The sequence below is a fragment of the Bison bison genome, unplaced genomic scaffold, assembly GCF_000754665.1.
Source record: "Bison bison bison isolate TAMUID 2011002044 unplaced genomic scaffold, Bison_UMD1.0 scf7180017864485, whole genome shotgun sequence".
Taxonomy (NCBI): domain Eukaryota; kingdom Metazoa; phylum Chordata; class Mammalia; order Artiodactyla; family Bovidae; genus Bison; species Bison bison.
Window position 1 is genome coordinate 7270728 of NW_011495045.1, and position 16901 is coordinate 7287628.

At 39.3% G+C, this 16901-nt stretch overlaps 1 protein-coding gene across 1 annotated transcript in view; it reads right to left on the bottom strand.

The window, feature by feature from the left end:
* ANKAR (ankyrin and armadillo repeat containing) overlaps positions 1–16901 on the bottom strand; it is a 56483-nt gene that overhangs the window by 37452 nt on the left and 2130 nt on the right. Inside the window, exons 2-7 of the mRNA XM_010862908.1 lie at positions 13578–14213; positions 7169–7606; positions 5434–5597; positions 4725–4828; positions 3667–3847; positions 2384–2603 (exon numbers count right to left, since the gene is read on the bottom strand). Coding sequence (XP_010861210.1) covers positions 2384–2603; positions 3667–3847; positions 4725–4828; positions 5434–5597; positions 7169–7606; positions 13578–14178 — 1708 coding nt within the window. The 5' untranslated portion in view covers positions 14179–14213. The remainder of the gene's footprint in view (positions 1–2383; positions 2604–3666; positions 3848–4724; positions 4829–5433; positions 5598–7168; positions 7607–13577; positions 14214–16901) is intronic.

The following is a 16901-nucleotide window of genomic DNA, read 5'->3' on the forward strand; positions in this document are numbered from 1 at the left end:
CCCCCCAGGCCACTCACCTCCCTCTACCACCCTTCTTGCTCTCTTCAGACTCTGCAGGCCTCTGCAGATTTTGCAGCCCCTGCCCTGTGTCTTCTTGTCTGTAACTTCCCGTGGGAGCCCTGGCAGGAGACTGGAGGAGGAAAAGGTGAAGTCAGGATATCTAACCCCCTGGTCACCTCTGGTTAGTTGTTCTTCCATCAATGGCAAGAGGCTGGTTTGCATAACTATTGCCCTTCCACTAGGCTTCCCTGGGGGCTCAGATGAGAAGAAATCTGCCTGCAATGCAGGAGACCCAGGCATGATCCCTGGGTTGGGAAGATCCCCCGGAGAAGGAAATGGCAACCCACTCAAGTATTCTTGCCTGGAGAAGCCAATGGACAGAGGAGCCTGGTGAGCCACAGTCCTTAGGGTTGCAAAGAGTCAGACACAACTGAATGACCATCACTCTTCCCCTTACAAAATTCAGGTCTTTGCAAATGATTTCTTTAAAAATAAACCCTCTTTGAATTATCTTATATAGAGTATGAAGGTATAGTCTTATATATATATATATAGTATATCCTATAAAACTTTTTCTGATTTCTGCATATACAACACTTGAGTTAAAGTCTCCCCTCAGCAAGAACGATGCATTCTCAGACTGCACAGAATGTGCCTGTCACTAGGTGGCACATATCTAAATAATATTAACTGCTCATTTTGGGGGCATAAAACCCATTTTAGGCCCTGATTTTATAAAAATAAGTAGAGATAATTTGCAAATTCCATGGTTAAAAAAGGATCTACTGCCCAAACTGAAAAAATATGAATACATAATCACAGGTAGAAAAAATGTACACTTCAAATTGTACAGAAAGATCATTTTGTGTTATCCTCATGTGACAGAATTTGAAGATTATATACTATAAGTTTTAATATATGCAGTGAACTTTTAAAAATGTGAAATATTTTACTTAAGTCTTACCATTTCTTTCTTTTTTCATGTCTACTTTTGATGACTCTGTTTTAAAAAGGAATACATATAGAAGTATGATTATTAATACGTAACAGTTTCCCAAATTAGTCAAAACTGACTCATATGAAGGTGAACAAAATGACTATGTTGAGATGCAGGTGACAGGATTACATCAAACAGGACTGAGTGTAACTTCTGGCAGAGCCACCTAGGCCATCAGACAGACCCAGGAGTGCTGCCTCCCACAGGGCTGGCCCAAATTCACAGGGGACAGCTCTGTGTTGGTGAGGTCATAATACACAGACATTGCCGGTAGTTAGATATTTTCCATACCTCAAGCTCTACTCAGTTCTCAGCAAATGGAAGTCTATGTAGTCACAATACGACACAGAAACTTTAATTATGAAAGCTTTTTTTTTTTTTAACATCAAAAACTCTTAAAACACATCTTCAAATAACAGGCCATCTACTACATTTTGACTGAATTTTGCTCTATTTTAACTAAGTTCATTGTCTGCTGAATATTTTAATTAAGTAATAGAAGCATTTTAGTGCCAAAGCATTTCAATTATACTGACAGAGTACGAAATCGTTCAACAGTCAAGAGGATTAAAGCAGCACATTTTGTTTTGGTGTGAAAATTTAACACAGCTTCTTAAGACAACATATTAAAATATAAAATCACCATTTCTTACTGCCAGTATTGTTGCATCAGACCTTATTTCCCCTCTTCAGTTATGGAGGGCTTCTACTTTCATTTTCAATTGTATTATTTTTATACTGGTTAAATTTATTCCAATGAACATATAAATATGTATGTAATTCTAATAATCAGGAAATTTTGCTTTTTAAAGTTTAAACCAGGTTAGCCTTAAAGGGGTCATTAATCCTAAAATTATGGTTACAGAGGAATGTTTTGTTATTACATATGTTTATGTAGTATGAAGAAACTATTACCTGGTTAAGAACCTGGGATAAGAACAGGGTGTTCTGTCGGGATCTCTAATTATCTCCCTTTTCTCAGAATTTCTATGGAACATCAGTGTATATTAATTATGTCAGTGATTATCAAATACTACCCTGAATTCACCATCATGCCATTCATTCAACAAGTATTTCTCAAGCATCTACCAATGCCAGGTTTTCCTCTGGGCCCTAGGGCACCATGGCAAACAAAGTAAGCCAAATCCTTGCCCTCACGGAGCTTCTATTCAATGAAGGAAACACAGTAAACAGATGAATAATACTATGTAAGAGAGCAACAGGTGATACTTAGAAAACTAAAAGGAGCCCCTCTGAGATAAGTAAAACCGAAACAACTGTGCTCTCGTCTCCAATACTAAATTTTAACCTTGTGTTAAAATCAACATGCATTTGTAATGCTGAAGTAAAAGAAAAACATTTCAAGAGATAAAAACGTGATGGCACCTTGGCTGAGTATAATGAAGCGTCTCTGATTGACGTTGAAGTTGGCATTGCACAGCTGACATATGATCGGGACTCTGTTGTGTAGAGCAGCATGATGGAAAATAGCGTAACCTGCCTCGTCCGAAATATTGATCGTCGAGCTTGAGGTTTTACGGCTGAATGTATGGAAAACAGCATATAATCCTCTTTCAACAGCAGACTTCATACCAAATGGGATACTCTAAAATTATGAGGAAGGTCAGAATTAGTGTTTTCCAAATGCACCTAAAATTTAGTGAAAGGACATAAAGGACAATGAACTATATTTATGTAATCACATGATTGGTGTTTTATTACAGCAGAATTTTCACAAGATCCATGTGTAAAGTGTCTCACTGGGCAATGAAGTTGTTAGGGCTATAAAGAAACTCTGAGAACTTTAAAAATAATTGGGGGAATTTTTTTTCCTTCCTTTTTTTAAAGGAGAAGTTGTAGATCTTTCTTCTTAGGAGACAATTCATGCAAGGTAGACAACTACCCTTCTGAAATATTTAAAAAGCAAATGGACATCAGATTCCTTCTCTAACTTAAGAGCAGTCTAACTTAGAAGTCCAGAGACTTGAAATATATAGCTACAAGAGTAGTCTTCTTTGCTTTATGTCTCAAAGTGGAGAGGTGAAAATGTCCCATTTTTAGCTGTTCTGACTACTCAATATTTTAAAATTAAACTAAGTTTATCAATACTTATCATTTATGGACATTAAAACAAATAAATGCCAATGTGTCCTTTGAAATTGGTGAGCTCACCACTTAATTTATCAGTTTCAAAAGTTGTAAGCCAAGGCATATTGAAACAGAGATGTGATTTAGGATGCCAGGGTTGTTCCTTAGATTTGGTCCCCACAACTGAAGCCTGATTCTGCAATTTACTAGCTGTGTGATTTGGGAAAGACCCTCAACTCACTGCATGTCAAATTTCTCATTTGTAAAATAGGATTGATAACAATAGCACTAGTGTCTAGAAGGAGTTTGTTGAAAGAATTTGTAGCAGTGCCTAGCATACAAAATAAGCACTCCATAAATATTAGCCGTTATTAAGGTTAATCACAATTCCATTCATACACAGTTTGTTTTGTAACTTGGCCAGAAATGTATAACTCAGAATTTTCAGCTACTAAAATGTAGAATCTTAATTGTATATTAAAGACTTCATTTAACCCATTATTTATCCCTATGATAAAAATTTGAGATACCTACTTATTTATAATTTCTTATACTAAATTATGTGGTAATCAGTGAAATACCTTGCATTTCATAGCTTTCTTGAAACCAAATTTTTTCTTAAATTGTTCATGTAATTGAGCATCTGTCAGTGGAAGTCTTTTTAGCCTCAAATTGTTCACTATTTCATTTATGGCTCCCCACCACTGTGTCTTATACAGTTGCTGATAGAAAATTTCAAGTTCAAAACTGATCACATAGTAGCTGTTAAAAAAAATTTTTTTTTAAGTTTTTCTGACTGGGAATGCTGGCAAAACTTTTTTATAACAGTTACAATTTTCTATGACAAAAACACCTCCATCCCCATTTAACCATTGTGTTCATTATAAGAACGAATTACCATGTCTAAGGATTATTACACAGAATGTATCAAGGTGTTATTGTCATTTAGACGCTAAGTCATGTCAACCTTTTTGTGACCCCATGGACTGTAGCCATGAGGCTACGGAGGACTGTAGGCGCCTCTGTCCATGGGATTTCCCAGGCAAGAATACTGGGGTAGGTTGCTGTTTCCTTCTCCAGGGGATCTTCTCCATCCATGGAGTGAACCCTAATTTCCTGTATTGGCAGGTGGATTCTTTACCACTGAACCACCAGGGAAACTGTATCAAGGTATACGGAGTCATAAATCTAGTATTTAATACTTTAGAGAGTTTGCAGTCATTCATGGTGGAGAAGGCAATGGCACCCCACTCCAGTACTCTTGCCTGGAAAATCCCATGGACGGAGGCGCCGGGCAGGCTGCAGTCCATGGGGTTGCTGAGAGTCGGACACGACTGAGTGACTTCACTTTCACTTTTCACCTTCATGCATTGGAGAAGGAAATGGCAACCCACTCCAGTGTTCTTGCCTGGAGAATCCCAGGGATGGGGGAGCCTGGTGGGCTGTTGTCTCTGGGGTGGCACAGAGTCGGACATGACTGGGGTGACTTAGCAGCAGCAGCAGCAGTCATTCACGGGGGCTGTTATTGTTCTGGGATCTCCATCCTGAAGTTTGAAGTTAGTCTTTTCATTTTGACAGTTTCCTCTTTTCTTCTTTCAACAAGTTGTAAGACTGTGAGCAGTTACTAAAAGTTCCTTACCTTTTTCCATTAAATTTCACGACTGGTATTGAGTAATGTTCTTTGTATCCTGAGTCTTCTGCAAATGTATTAACAGCACAATCCCGTATTTTTTCTAAGTTATTCTAAAATATAAATTATGTTACTAAAAAAACAAGTATAAACAATTTTAAGACTTATTTTAGATGAAATTTTATACATGTAAAGAACACATTTTTAATAAAATATCCCAAGAGACCCTGATAATAACTGAATGTATACAATCCCTAATTTGGATTAGAGGGAAATTTTTTTTTTACAAGAAATATAATATGGAGAAGGTAGAAAAGCAAAGACAATTGAAATGTATTATGTTTTCCAGATGAAGAACTATTGTTCTCAAACTCTGGAGGATCTCCGTTTTAATGCTAATCCTTGAGAAAAAAATGGAAGAATACATAGTTAATGTTCAGGGATTTCTTCTGTACTTGGTTAACTATTCCAGGGCAAATATGGCCTATAAAGTCTGCAGGGATGATAGTTGTGCCTCTCACATTTAACACAGGACCTTACACAGACCTGCACTTAATTCGTGTATGTTATGCAATGTATGAAGAGACTAGCGAGCTGTGGAGGTCATCATCTGGGGGGCCGCCTAGGGCCTGCACCAACAGAAACTCCTTCTGGTTGGAGAATAGGATGAAAGAGTTGTGAAATGACGAACAATTTCAGGAACAACAATAATGTAAACCTTAAAATCTTCCGAAGCATTCTCAATTGAAGGGGTGCTGATGTCAAATTCAATTCCTCCATGAATATGAAAATACTGATCCTCTTTGTAGTGAAAATTTTGGCATTTAAAATCTCGTCCATAAATAAATGGAGGCAATTCTCGCTCTGTCTTGACCTTGTCATCTCAAAAAAATGAACACAAAATTTTGTTTAAAAGTTCAACAATAGAATATAAGCAGTCATATTTTGGAGGTCTCAAATCATTTTTACATAAAGTGAAAAGAATCCATGTGAAATGGAAATCTTCACAATTGTAGTCTATAAAATTTATGCTCAATGTATATTTTAAATATTGAAATATATTTATATCATATGTTTCGGGCATTTTTGATAGTTTCTTTGTACAGACATTTCAAAAGAATACTCAAAACATTAATTCACTTATTAATTACTATGTGTGAGCTCACGACTAATATTATACCCCCATTATCAATAGAGATTTGAAACTGTGCCATGGAGACTCTCTAGTTAAATAAACAAAAGTTAGCCGAGCTAGTTAAGGAAGAGAGACATTGTAAAGAAAATGTGGGTATCTCTCATATGACAAAAATAATCCGTTCATTTTTCTAGAAAGCTACACATGTAACATTTATTTTTAAAAATAATTTTCTAAAATCCTGGCAAGGATTAGTTTATTCAGTATTTTGACTTGTGAGCAGAATATAGTTTCATCAATATAAGGTATATATTATAAGAAATGCAAAAGGTCCAGAAAATTACAAAGAAAAATGTAACACCCAAATCTCACCACATGGAAATTAATTATTAACATTTAGTCATATTTGTTTCCAATAATTTAAGTAGTAAGTCATTACAGGTACAGCTAACATCCTCTAAAGAGCACATTAGTTCCATACACGAGACACTGCCCCCACCTGCATCCCTGGACAAGATTGTCATGAGTTCATTTTTAAATAGTTTACAGGTATGGATTACAAGCTTCACTATCATAATTCTCATGACACAAATTTTATTAAATGATTTGCAAAATTTCTACTGAAAATCTGCCATCTGAATAGAAAACCTGCTATAAATAAGCCTATATGTTTAACCACCAACAAAAATACGCAATTTGTGTGCTAATCTGGGTGGGAGGAATAGTTTTCTCTGTATTCCTGTCAGAGTCCATATAAACATGACCCTATTTCAGCTCCGTCTACTCTTTTGTTATAGGACCAATTACTAAAGCTTTTAATATATTTTCATATTTTTTTTCAGAAATGTAAGACCATTCGTGATCTTTTACTGCTCCATATTAATCTGGGTCAATTTCTAATTTTCCTGAAAAACACAATAGGGATGTTGAGCAGAAGTGCAAAGCATGATATAGCGTCATACAGTCATGGACATAACATATCTCAGAAATCATTTTGTTTTTCAATCATCCTCATACTTGATAAAGATATGTACCTTGCCTTGCACTATGTGAATATACCAGGCATTTTTAATTACTTTGGAGACATCACATTTTGTTTTGTATTTATTTATATTTTAACTGAAGGAATTGCAGATTGCTTTTTTGTAATTGCTTTACAGAATTTTGTTGTGTTCTGTCAAACCTTAACATGTTTTTCATTTTTAACATGCTATAGCTTGGTTATATGCTTGGATCCACATACTATAAACAGAATTGAGTTTAAACATAAATTCAATATGTATCTACATTTTAAATATAATTTTGGCAGTACTCTTACCTGAAAAAGGCTGAAGCAGACCACTTAAATATGGAACTTTCATCTTCTTTTTTAAGCTCAGTAGAAATGGAGTCAGAAAACATATTAATTTTAGGTATCCTATCCCTTTCCTGATTTCTTTTTTCTTCTCCAAGTGTTTTTGAATAATCTTTTTTTGAAGATATAATCTTTGATGTAATCTCTGGTAGGTACAAATATCAAGATTATCCTGATTACATTTTATAGCATTAGTAAGCCAATAGGCTGTTTCAAATATAAAAACATTTTCACACTGTTGAACTTGTGTGGTGCTGAATGTCATCTTTAGTAGGATATATTCTGCATATTTCATAAATACAGCTTTTTCTTCAGGGCTATTGGGATTATATGTTGGATCTTCATTCATGTCTTCATCATAGATTCCATCAAAGTCTGGATCCTTTGTAATATCAATCAAACCTTCACAGTAAAAAAGAAAAATTTAAGATTGTGAAATTTTCATACTTGGCTTCTGGATAAATAGATTGAATACAGTTTCATCTCAAAATTCTACCAAAATGACAGCAAAGGAATAATGAAATACCACTGAAACTGTCAAAGAAGAAAAGCAGACAGATACATGATAACTAAGCAGAGTAAAGAAAGAGAGAAGCTGGTGAAATTAAAAAGAATTGATTTTCATTCTCTTTGAAGGAATAATACAACACCATGGAAACATAATAACATGTCTCATCTTTAATCAAAGAAAATATGGAAGAACAAAAGAGAAATGTGATCTTCCTTTAAGCAAAGACTCCGCTTCTTACTTGGGCATAAAGTATATTTGTTTATTCAGTTCCTATAATACACATTTCTTCTCCTTGCTGATAACAGAAGCTAAATATATACAATAAATGACTTTCCTACTAACTAATCATAATGAAACAAGAATTAAAACTTAGTTTTATTCTATACTATAAATGACAAATTTATTACATTTTCTTTCCATTTATAATGAAATTGTCATTTTCTTGTTGTCAAATTGTCTTTTTTAAGACAATTTGTCTTAAAGTTGTCTTTTTTAAAGCAAATTTAAAATAGGCTTGAGACAATGGCTTAGAATCATAAAATATCACTTGGTAGAAAATATGGTGCTTGTGTGTAACATATGTGCCTTACAATGTAAATAATACATCAGTGTGCCTCCCCACTTTCTTTTCCCTTTTTTTCTTCTTCCTCAAATCTACATATTTAAAAAGCAAGAATAGGCTTGGATTTTTAAGATGACCACTATGATTCGTATCCCTTTTGCAAAAGACTAAGATAAATTATTGAGATGAAGAAGAAACTGAAGTGTTTCTGACAGTTAAAATAGATCTAAATACAAGCTAGAGCATTGCTGATTCCTCTAAAACTTTGTGGCTTGGATGGATGGGAGTCAAAATGCAGCGAGTCAGTTCTCACCCCAGAGAGGCAGAAAGGCGGAGATATTGGAAGAAGAGGGAATGAAGAGCTCCACAGCCCCTTCCACTTTCCGGACGCCAGACTCACTGCCCCCTCAAAGCAGGAGACAGAAGGAAACAGACCAGTCAGAAAGATAATGGCATCTGGGGAGAGGCCCCCCCGCGATTTACTAAAGGAATCAGTCCTGAATATTCATCCGAAGGACTGATGCTGAAGCTGAAACTCCAATACTTTGGCCACTTGATGTGAAGAGCTGACTCATTGGAAAAGACCCTGATGCTGGGAAAGATTGAAGGCAGGAGCAGAAGGGGATGACAGAGGTTGAGATGGTTGGATGGCATCACCGACTCAATGGACATGGGTTTGGGTGGACTCTGGGAGTTGGTGATGGACAGGGAGGCCTGGTGTGCTGCAATCCACGGGGTCTCAAACAGTCAGACATGACTGAGCGACTGAACTAAAATGAATAAATATCTTTACTTGAATGTCCTAGAGGCACTCCCAAACAAAATCCATTTTTCCTCTCCCCCAAATTTGCTTCTCTTTCATTCCTTATCATAGTTAAAAGCACTATTTATCCATGAGTTCCTCAAACTAAAAGGGCTTCCCTTGTGGCTCAACTGGTAAAGAGTCTACCTGCAATGCAGGAGACCTGAGTTCAATCCCTGGGTTGGGAAGATCCCCTGGAGAAGGGAAAGGCTACCCACTCCAGTATTCTGGCCTAGAGAATTTCATGGACTATATAGTCCATGGGGTCGCAAAGAGCCGGACACGACTGAGCGACTGAACTGAGCTGAACTGAAGCACTGTAGGGGGCTTCCTGGTGGCTCAGTGGCTTGGTGGATAAGAATCCGCCTGCCAATGCAGGAGACTCAGGCTCGATCCCTGTGTCAGGAAGATCTTGGAAAATTCCATGGCAGAGGAGCCTGGCGGGTCCATGGGGTTGAAGAGTTGGACACAACTTAGTGGCTAAATAACAACAAAGCACTGCAGGTGTAATGAGAATTTAGAGACAAAAAAAGACACATTTCTGTGCTCTCCAGTTCTCAAGCACAGATCTATTAAGGAAGACAGAGATGAAGCCAACAATTCCGATAAAAAGTGGTACAATGTGCACAGAGGAGGTGGTGTCTGAATCAAGCACTCAAAAATGAGTAGCAATAACCTGGGAAGGAATGCAGAAGAGTGGGGAGTGGGGTGAGGGATAGAGCATTCCAGACAAAGATCAAGGAATAAAAAAATAACCATTTCACTCTACCAGCTTTGGGTATTAAATAAGGTCCTCAGATCAAGGGACCTGCCCTAATTAGTATCTTTCTCAGCAAACTGGAGAGTAGGACCAGATTTTTGGTGTGCTGCATTCTCCACTACTGTTGCTACTGTTTTCCTAAGGGTGGTGTTTCCTGGTGGTTTTGTGCTATGCAAAGCTCTTAGAGAGCTGAACTTGGTCTTGTCCTCATTGATTCACAAAAGTCTTCCTTCCCCCCAATATTGTTGGCTTCCTGCAGAGTTCCTTGGAAATCCGTTTTAGCACAGTTTTTAAGACAATCACATGGTCAGTTGCAAGGTTTGAACCCAGACTCACAGTCAAGAGAGGAGGTGCTCTTTCTCCAACCATGAAAGATGAAATAGCAAGTCTTCCCAGCCTCTTGCCGCTATATAGCAGCAACTACCAGAACTAAACTGGGAGCATGGGGCTAAAGCCAAATTGCCATGAGTCACACTCTATATCAGACACCTTGTGTTCCTGGCAATCTATATTTCACTCTGGCTCTTATTGCATGGACCAGCTCCACACAGATATAACCTGACCACACCTTGCCTCAGATGCGCCATCTGGCCCTTACTTTTGCCCTGGGGTTTCTCTTCACTGCTGTGTTGGACTCCTGATGGAATCCAGTCAGCCACTCTGATGGATGAACAAATCTGCACACAGAGTTAACTCCCACGTAATCTTTGACCAATGCAGGAGAGGAGCCAGGGAATACATGTTCCCCTCCTCCATTCCTCAGGCTGACAATCCTGAAGTACATTCTGTGTGACAGAGTCCCAGCCAAACCGTAACTAATTATCTAAGTGGTGAAAGCTCAGCAGCGTATCCTTGGGTTGATGATTCCTCCTTTTCTATGCATTTCCTGTCCCTTGGAGTCATTTTCCATAAACTGCCCTGACTTAAGTCCTCATTTCAGACCCTAATTTGGGGGGCAACCTAGGCTAGTCCACTTTGCACTGGTATGCTGGTACCTGACCCTGTACATCCTTAAGCATGCAGCATAAAAGCTCCCTGTCCTAAGGGTCCAGGTGCCTTTCCTGAAATCTGATGCTTGGCCCTGCAGGATTTCATGGGATGCTCCTGATGTGGTGGCTGATGGGAACCTGTACCAATCCCTGCTGTCTCGTTGAGGTTCCCCCCTGCAGACTGCGCCAGCACTCTGGTGTCTGCGTCCTTTACCATCGTTTGCACTATACCGTCCTTACAGTGCCTGGGGCATGCTGATGCTGCCAGGTCTTCAGCAGACTCCTGAACAGTGTGAGGGAGAAGAAAATCTCTATCCACATAAGAGGCACTTCTTTGACTGCTCGGCAGCCAATATTACAAAGTGCTTTGGTGTAACACAGTATTTCTCCCAAGGCACATGGTTGTAGAGTGACAGGATTTGCACGATTTCTAGCCTCATTCATTTTCAGTGAAAAGGGATCATAAGCAGAGAGAGCAGTCAGAAGGCGGTTGCAGTATGTCAGGCTAGAGAAAAGGATGTTCTGTATCAGGGTGCTGTAGCTGAGATGAACCAAAGTGGATGATTTTGAGATAGTTTAAAGGGAGGATCATAATAGTCAAGGCATGAATTCTCATCCAGGAAAGAAGAATTAAGTAGAAATATCCAGGACTGATATTTAGCTATATACCAATATGGCTACGTTGTTAAAATACTGAAACCTTTGATATTGTTTGGTAAACTGAATTGCTCTAGCCCTGAGCTCTTTGAATGCCACCCTCCCAGGGGACAGTCTAGAAAGCTTCATGATCCAGCAAAGGGTACATATGGCAAGCGGGAGGCCTCTGAGATCTTGTTCCAGCATTATTACTGATGCCCGTTCTAGCTGGCCAGTGCTTATGATTAATTCTGAATATCATCCCTGAAAATGTAGACAATGGAAGACAGACAACTTCAGTCTCTGGGTGCTTCCCAGCTCCACCCACAACTTGATTAGAATGTTTCCATGTGGCTCTGATCCCCTCAACCAGGAGCACCCCTGTGAGGGAGTCCTCATAGAGAGTGGCCTCAGATGTGACCGACAGCTGGATTCAATAGACCAGAAGCTGGGCTGCCAAGTTGCTTGATATAGTTGCTTTTATCATCGACTAGGTGGGAGCCCTCTGTCCTTAGATATAAAACAGGGCATGTGCTCCCTCCTGCCCTGCTGATGTCTCTTCCTACGACTGACGCTCTCACACAATGGCCCAGAGGCTCTTGGGACTTTTACATATGAATGGCTGAATCCTCCATGTGCGCCTCTAACTCTCATCACGCTCCAGAATTTGACTTCTATACTGGAAGTTTCCACCTGGGTACCTACCTAGTTTCCACCTAGAATCTAAAGAGGGGCCATTGTTTCTTTACCAGTTAATCTGTCATGTCTGGCCTGTGCTTTGCTTGACACATGCCAGCTTGGAATGCTGGTTCTTTAGTCCCACCTCTTCTCCAACGAGGGCCTCAAAATGATTTTTGTGAAAACAGAAAAAAGGCAAAACCCCAATTTTTGTCGGGATTGTCAAAGCTCTAACATTGTCAAAAGCTGCCATCCACTCCTGCTGATCCTTCATACCCTCCATGGAGCTCAGATCTTCACAGAGCTCCTGTCACCATCTCGATCAAGGAGAGCAAATCATGAAACCTAGTTTTCCAGACATGTCTTGGTCAATGCAAGCAGGCAGAAACATCATATGACTTGTGCCATGCTCCTTATAGCCTTCCAGTGACTAGTTAGTAGATCACCAGACAATTTCCAGGATAGAAGAGTCATTGACTACTAAAATTATATCCTAGTTTAGTTATATTTTATGTGACCTGAACTAGCCTTGAAGGTCCTAAACTACCAGAAATGATAGAACTTCTGGGTGAATGCTAACAAAAGTTTTTAAGATTTTGACCATGCCATATTCTCATCAACAATGTATCTATAGGATGTCAAAATATCAGTACCCTTTAAGAGAGAAATACCAGACCTGTCAAGGGAATGCAGAAATTAATGGAATTTACTAGCTATTACTGGCAGTCTTTCGCATTACTTCACCCTAATCATCCCAAGATCTGAACAACAAGAAGAGATTTTTAGGTTCCAGTTATGGCTATGATTTTTTAGTAGCCAGTGACCCTTCAGTCCTAGGAGCAGAGGATATAAGCACTTATCCAGTGGCATTCGTACTGATTCCAGCAACATCACAGACTAATTCTCCCCCAGAGGAGGAGAATTTCTGCCTAAACTCACTACTCTTGGACTCTCCTCTGAACAGAAGTTGATGACCTTGCATGGAAATGAGTCAGATTACCAGACATAGTCAGATTACCAGACAAATGACTCTATTACCGGACATAGAGGTACCATCTCCAAGAGATGGTACTGCTTGCTGGCACACAAAAAGCTTCAGAACCTGAAAAACACCTGGATACCCAACCCATAGCAGGTGAGTCAGGCTGCCTTGTTGTGATCAAGTAAATCTTATTCACATACATTTGAACTTCACAGCAGTCTAGCCACAGATGTAGTAAAAAGCAAACGAACACTTCTGTGGTTCGGGTTCTAACCAAGATTCAAAAGGTGACATTGAAAAAAAAAAGGTTAATTATTGAAAAGATAGATTCTTTGGAATTAAAAAAAAAATCTTTTAAGAAATATGGCTAAAATAAAACCAAATCACGTATAAATTACTTTTAATTTCTAAAAGAGGATTCTAATAAAAGTAAAACATGTTAAATTCTCTTACCTGCTGAACTAAATTCTGCAAATATATCTCTGTTTGTTTGAGGCTTCCCATCTGGATTAATGTCCATGATGGTACGCCACAATTCAGAAAATCTAGCTCGTTTTTCTTTGGGCATATATATTCCATGCCATAGTGCTTTCAACATGTAGTCAATATTGATCAGAATTTGCCCAATTCTGGTATCAAAATAAGCTGGGGGTAATTGACAAGAAGAACTCTGATCATAATTAGCTTCTAAACTGATTGAAGGAATTTGATTTAAGCAATAAATTCCAACAGCCAATTCTCTTATGATCTGATGGACTTCTCTATAGTCTAAGAGGGCAGTAGGGTCCACAGGAGTTAATAGGATTGCAGTGGAGAAGCCTACGTTATTCATTTGACTCATAATTCCACATGGCATGTCTAGTTGAGAGCGAACATCTTCTTTGGCAGACAACCAGCTAACTAGTGCAGTAGTTAGCAACTCTTGTACTTCACTCCGATCATATTTTTCAAAAAAAGCAGAAGCATTTCTCTGGACAGCTAAATTTTCCAGGTAAGTTTCTTCATCTTGATTTTGATCAAATCTAGGTGCTCCTTTTTTGGGCAATCTTAACATTTCTAATTAATTCTAGTGTGTCCTTTTTGAAGTTTCTGCAATGAAATGAAAAAGAAAAGACAAGCAATAAAATTTATCATGGCAATGAAGCTGAATTTCTCAAGAAATAAATCTATGCCTTTCATCTTTATGGTTAATTGTTTCATGGTCAACCATTACATAATTGACATACATTATGTTAGTTTCAGGTGTACAACATAGTAATTTAATACTTGTATATATTTTGAAATGATCACCACAAAAAAATCAAGTTAACATCTGTTACCATACATAGTTACAGAATTTTTTTTCTTATGGGAACTTTTAAGATTTACTCTTAGCAATATTCAGATATGCAATATGTTATTATTAACTATAAACATTTGTTTATTTTTGGCTGCTTTGGGTCTTTGTTGCTGCAAGGGCTTCCTCTAGTTGTGACAAGTGGGGGCTAATCTTTGTTGCAATATACGGGCTTCTCAGTTGTGGTGGCTTCTCTTGTTGCAGAGCACAGGCTCTAGGTGCACGGGCTTCAGACGTTGCAGATCACCAGCCCTAGAGTGTGGGCTCAGCATTTGTGGCACAGGGACTCAGTTGCATGTGGAATCTTCCCAGACAAGGCACTGAACCTGTGTCTCCTACATTGGCAGGTGGATTCTTATCCACTGTGCCACCAGGGAAGTCCTGGTGTTATTAACTATCGTTGCCACGCTATACATTACTTCCCCATGACTTATTTATTTTATAACTGAGGTTTGTACCTTTTGACTCCCTTCACCCATTTTGCCCACCTCACCCTCTGCCTCTGGCAACCACCAAACTGTTCTCTGTATCTATGCTACGGTTTGTTTTTTGTTTGTTTTGAGATTCCACATTAAGCAAGATTATATAGTATGTGTCTTTCTCTGTCAGACTTATTTCACTTAGTAATGCCTTGAAGGGCCATCTGTGTTGCCACAAATGGCAAGATTTCATTCTTTTTTATGGCTAAACAATATTTCATTGTGTATGTGTAAATAAATGCTCCACTTTCTTTATCCATTAATCTATCAATAGGTTGTTTTTATATCTTGGCTGTTGTAAATAATGCTGTAATAAATATGGAGGTCTATATATCTTTTGGAGTTAGTGTTTTCATTTTCATTGAATAAATACACATAAGTGGAATTACTGGATGATATAGTTGTTCTATGGGCTTCCCTGGTGGCTTAGACAGTAAAGAATTTGCCTGCAGTGTGGGAGACCTGGCTTTGATCCCTGGGTCAGGAAGATCCCCTGGAGAAGGGAATGGCAACCCACTCCAGTACTCTTGTCTGGAGAGTTTCATGGACAGAGGAGCCTGCTGGTAGACAGTCCATGTGGTCACAGAGTCAGACACGATTGAGCAACTAACACTTTCATGGTAGTTCTAATATATTTTTCAGGCTTAAACTAATTGCAGCATAAGAAAGTTGAAATCTGAGTTAAACTTGTAGAACTTTTAACATTAATCATAATATGCTTTTCAAAAGAGGTAAAAAGATACGAAGAAGTATATCGAAAAGAAACACGTTTATATATAAGAAGATACTGCTGCATACCTATTCTTTTGTTGTTGTTGTAGAGGCATTTTCACAAGGTCAATTTTTTCAGGGTTTTTATTTTATTTTCTTAAAGCAAGAAAACAAACACTTGCTTTAAAAAAAAAAAAGCGAAGGCAAGAAATACTTCCTTAACGTTGTATCTCTGTTCAATAGAAATGGGATTCTATGCTGCTGCTGCTGCTGCTAAGTCGCTTCAGTCGTGTCCGACTCTGCGACCCCAGAGACGGCAACCCACCAAGCTCCCCCGTTCCTGGGATTCTCCAGGCAAGAACACTGGAGTGGCTTGCCATTTCCTTCTCCAATGCATGAAAGTGAAAAGTGAAAGTGAAGTCGCTCAGTCGTGTCCGACTCTTAGCGACCCCATGGACTGCAGCCCACCAGGCTCCTCCGTCCATGGGATTTTCCAGGCAAGAGTACTGGAGTGGGGTGCCGTTGCCTTCTCCAGGGATTCTATGCAGTGCCTCTCTATTTCTGGAATAATAACCTAACTACTGTTTACTGAGCATCTATTTACCCAGCTCTTTATACACAAATTTTTTCATTTAACTGGCCTCTCTGTACAACGATTCTCAAAATCTAGGCTGTGTTGAAATCACCCGGGGCTTGTTCCGGCAGACTGCTGGATCCTACTCTAGAGATTCTGAGTGGGGTAGGAGTGGGGCCAGAGGATTTCCATTTCTGAAAAAGTCAGATGCTGCTGGTTCTGGCAGGATACTTGGTGAACCCAGTTCCGCGACAGGCGTTGGGAGCCCAACTCCACAGAGGCAGAAACCAGGCTAGAATAGAGGATGCGCCGGAGGTTTCACACCTTCAGAATCAGAACAAACTGATTCCTCAAGTCCATCGTCAGGTCCAAGCCGTGTGCCCACACAGACACGGGAAAGGGAAAGGACAGGGCAAAGGAAGAAACCTGCTCTGAGATGACAGTTTATCTAGGAAAAGGAAACGTCATCCACACCGGCTCCCAGAGTACTCCCGGGGTCAGGGACGGTAGTCTTCTCCAAGGGTCTCTAGCCTGGACCTGAATTCACCGTCTGGAATCCCGAGTGACCGAGGGCGAGGGGAGGACTGGGCGGGACTCTCCTGAGCAGAGGCCTGGGAGGCCTGCTTCCCCCGCGGGGTCCTGGGAGCCCTCGGCCTCGCCTGCGGTCCTGCCACCCG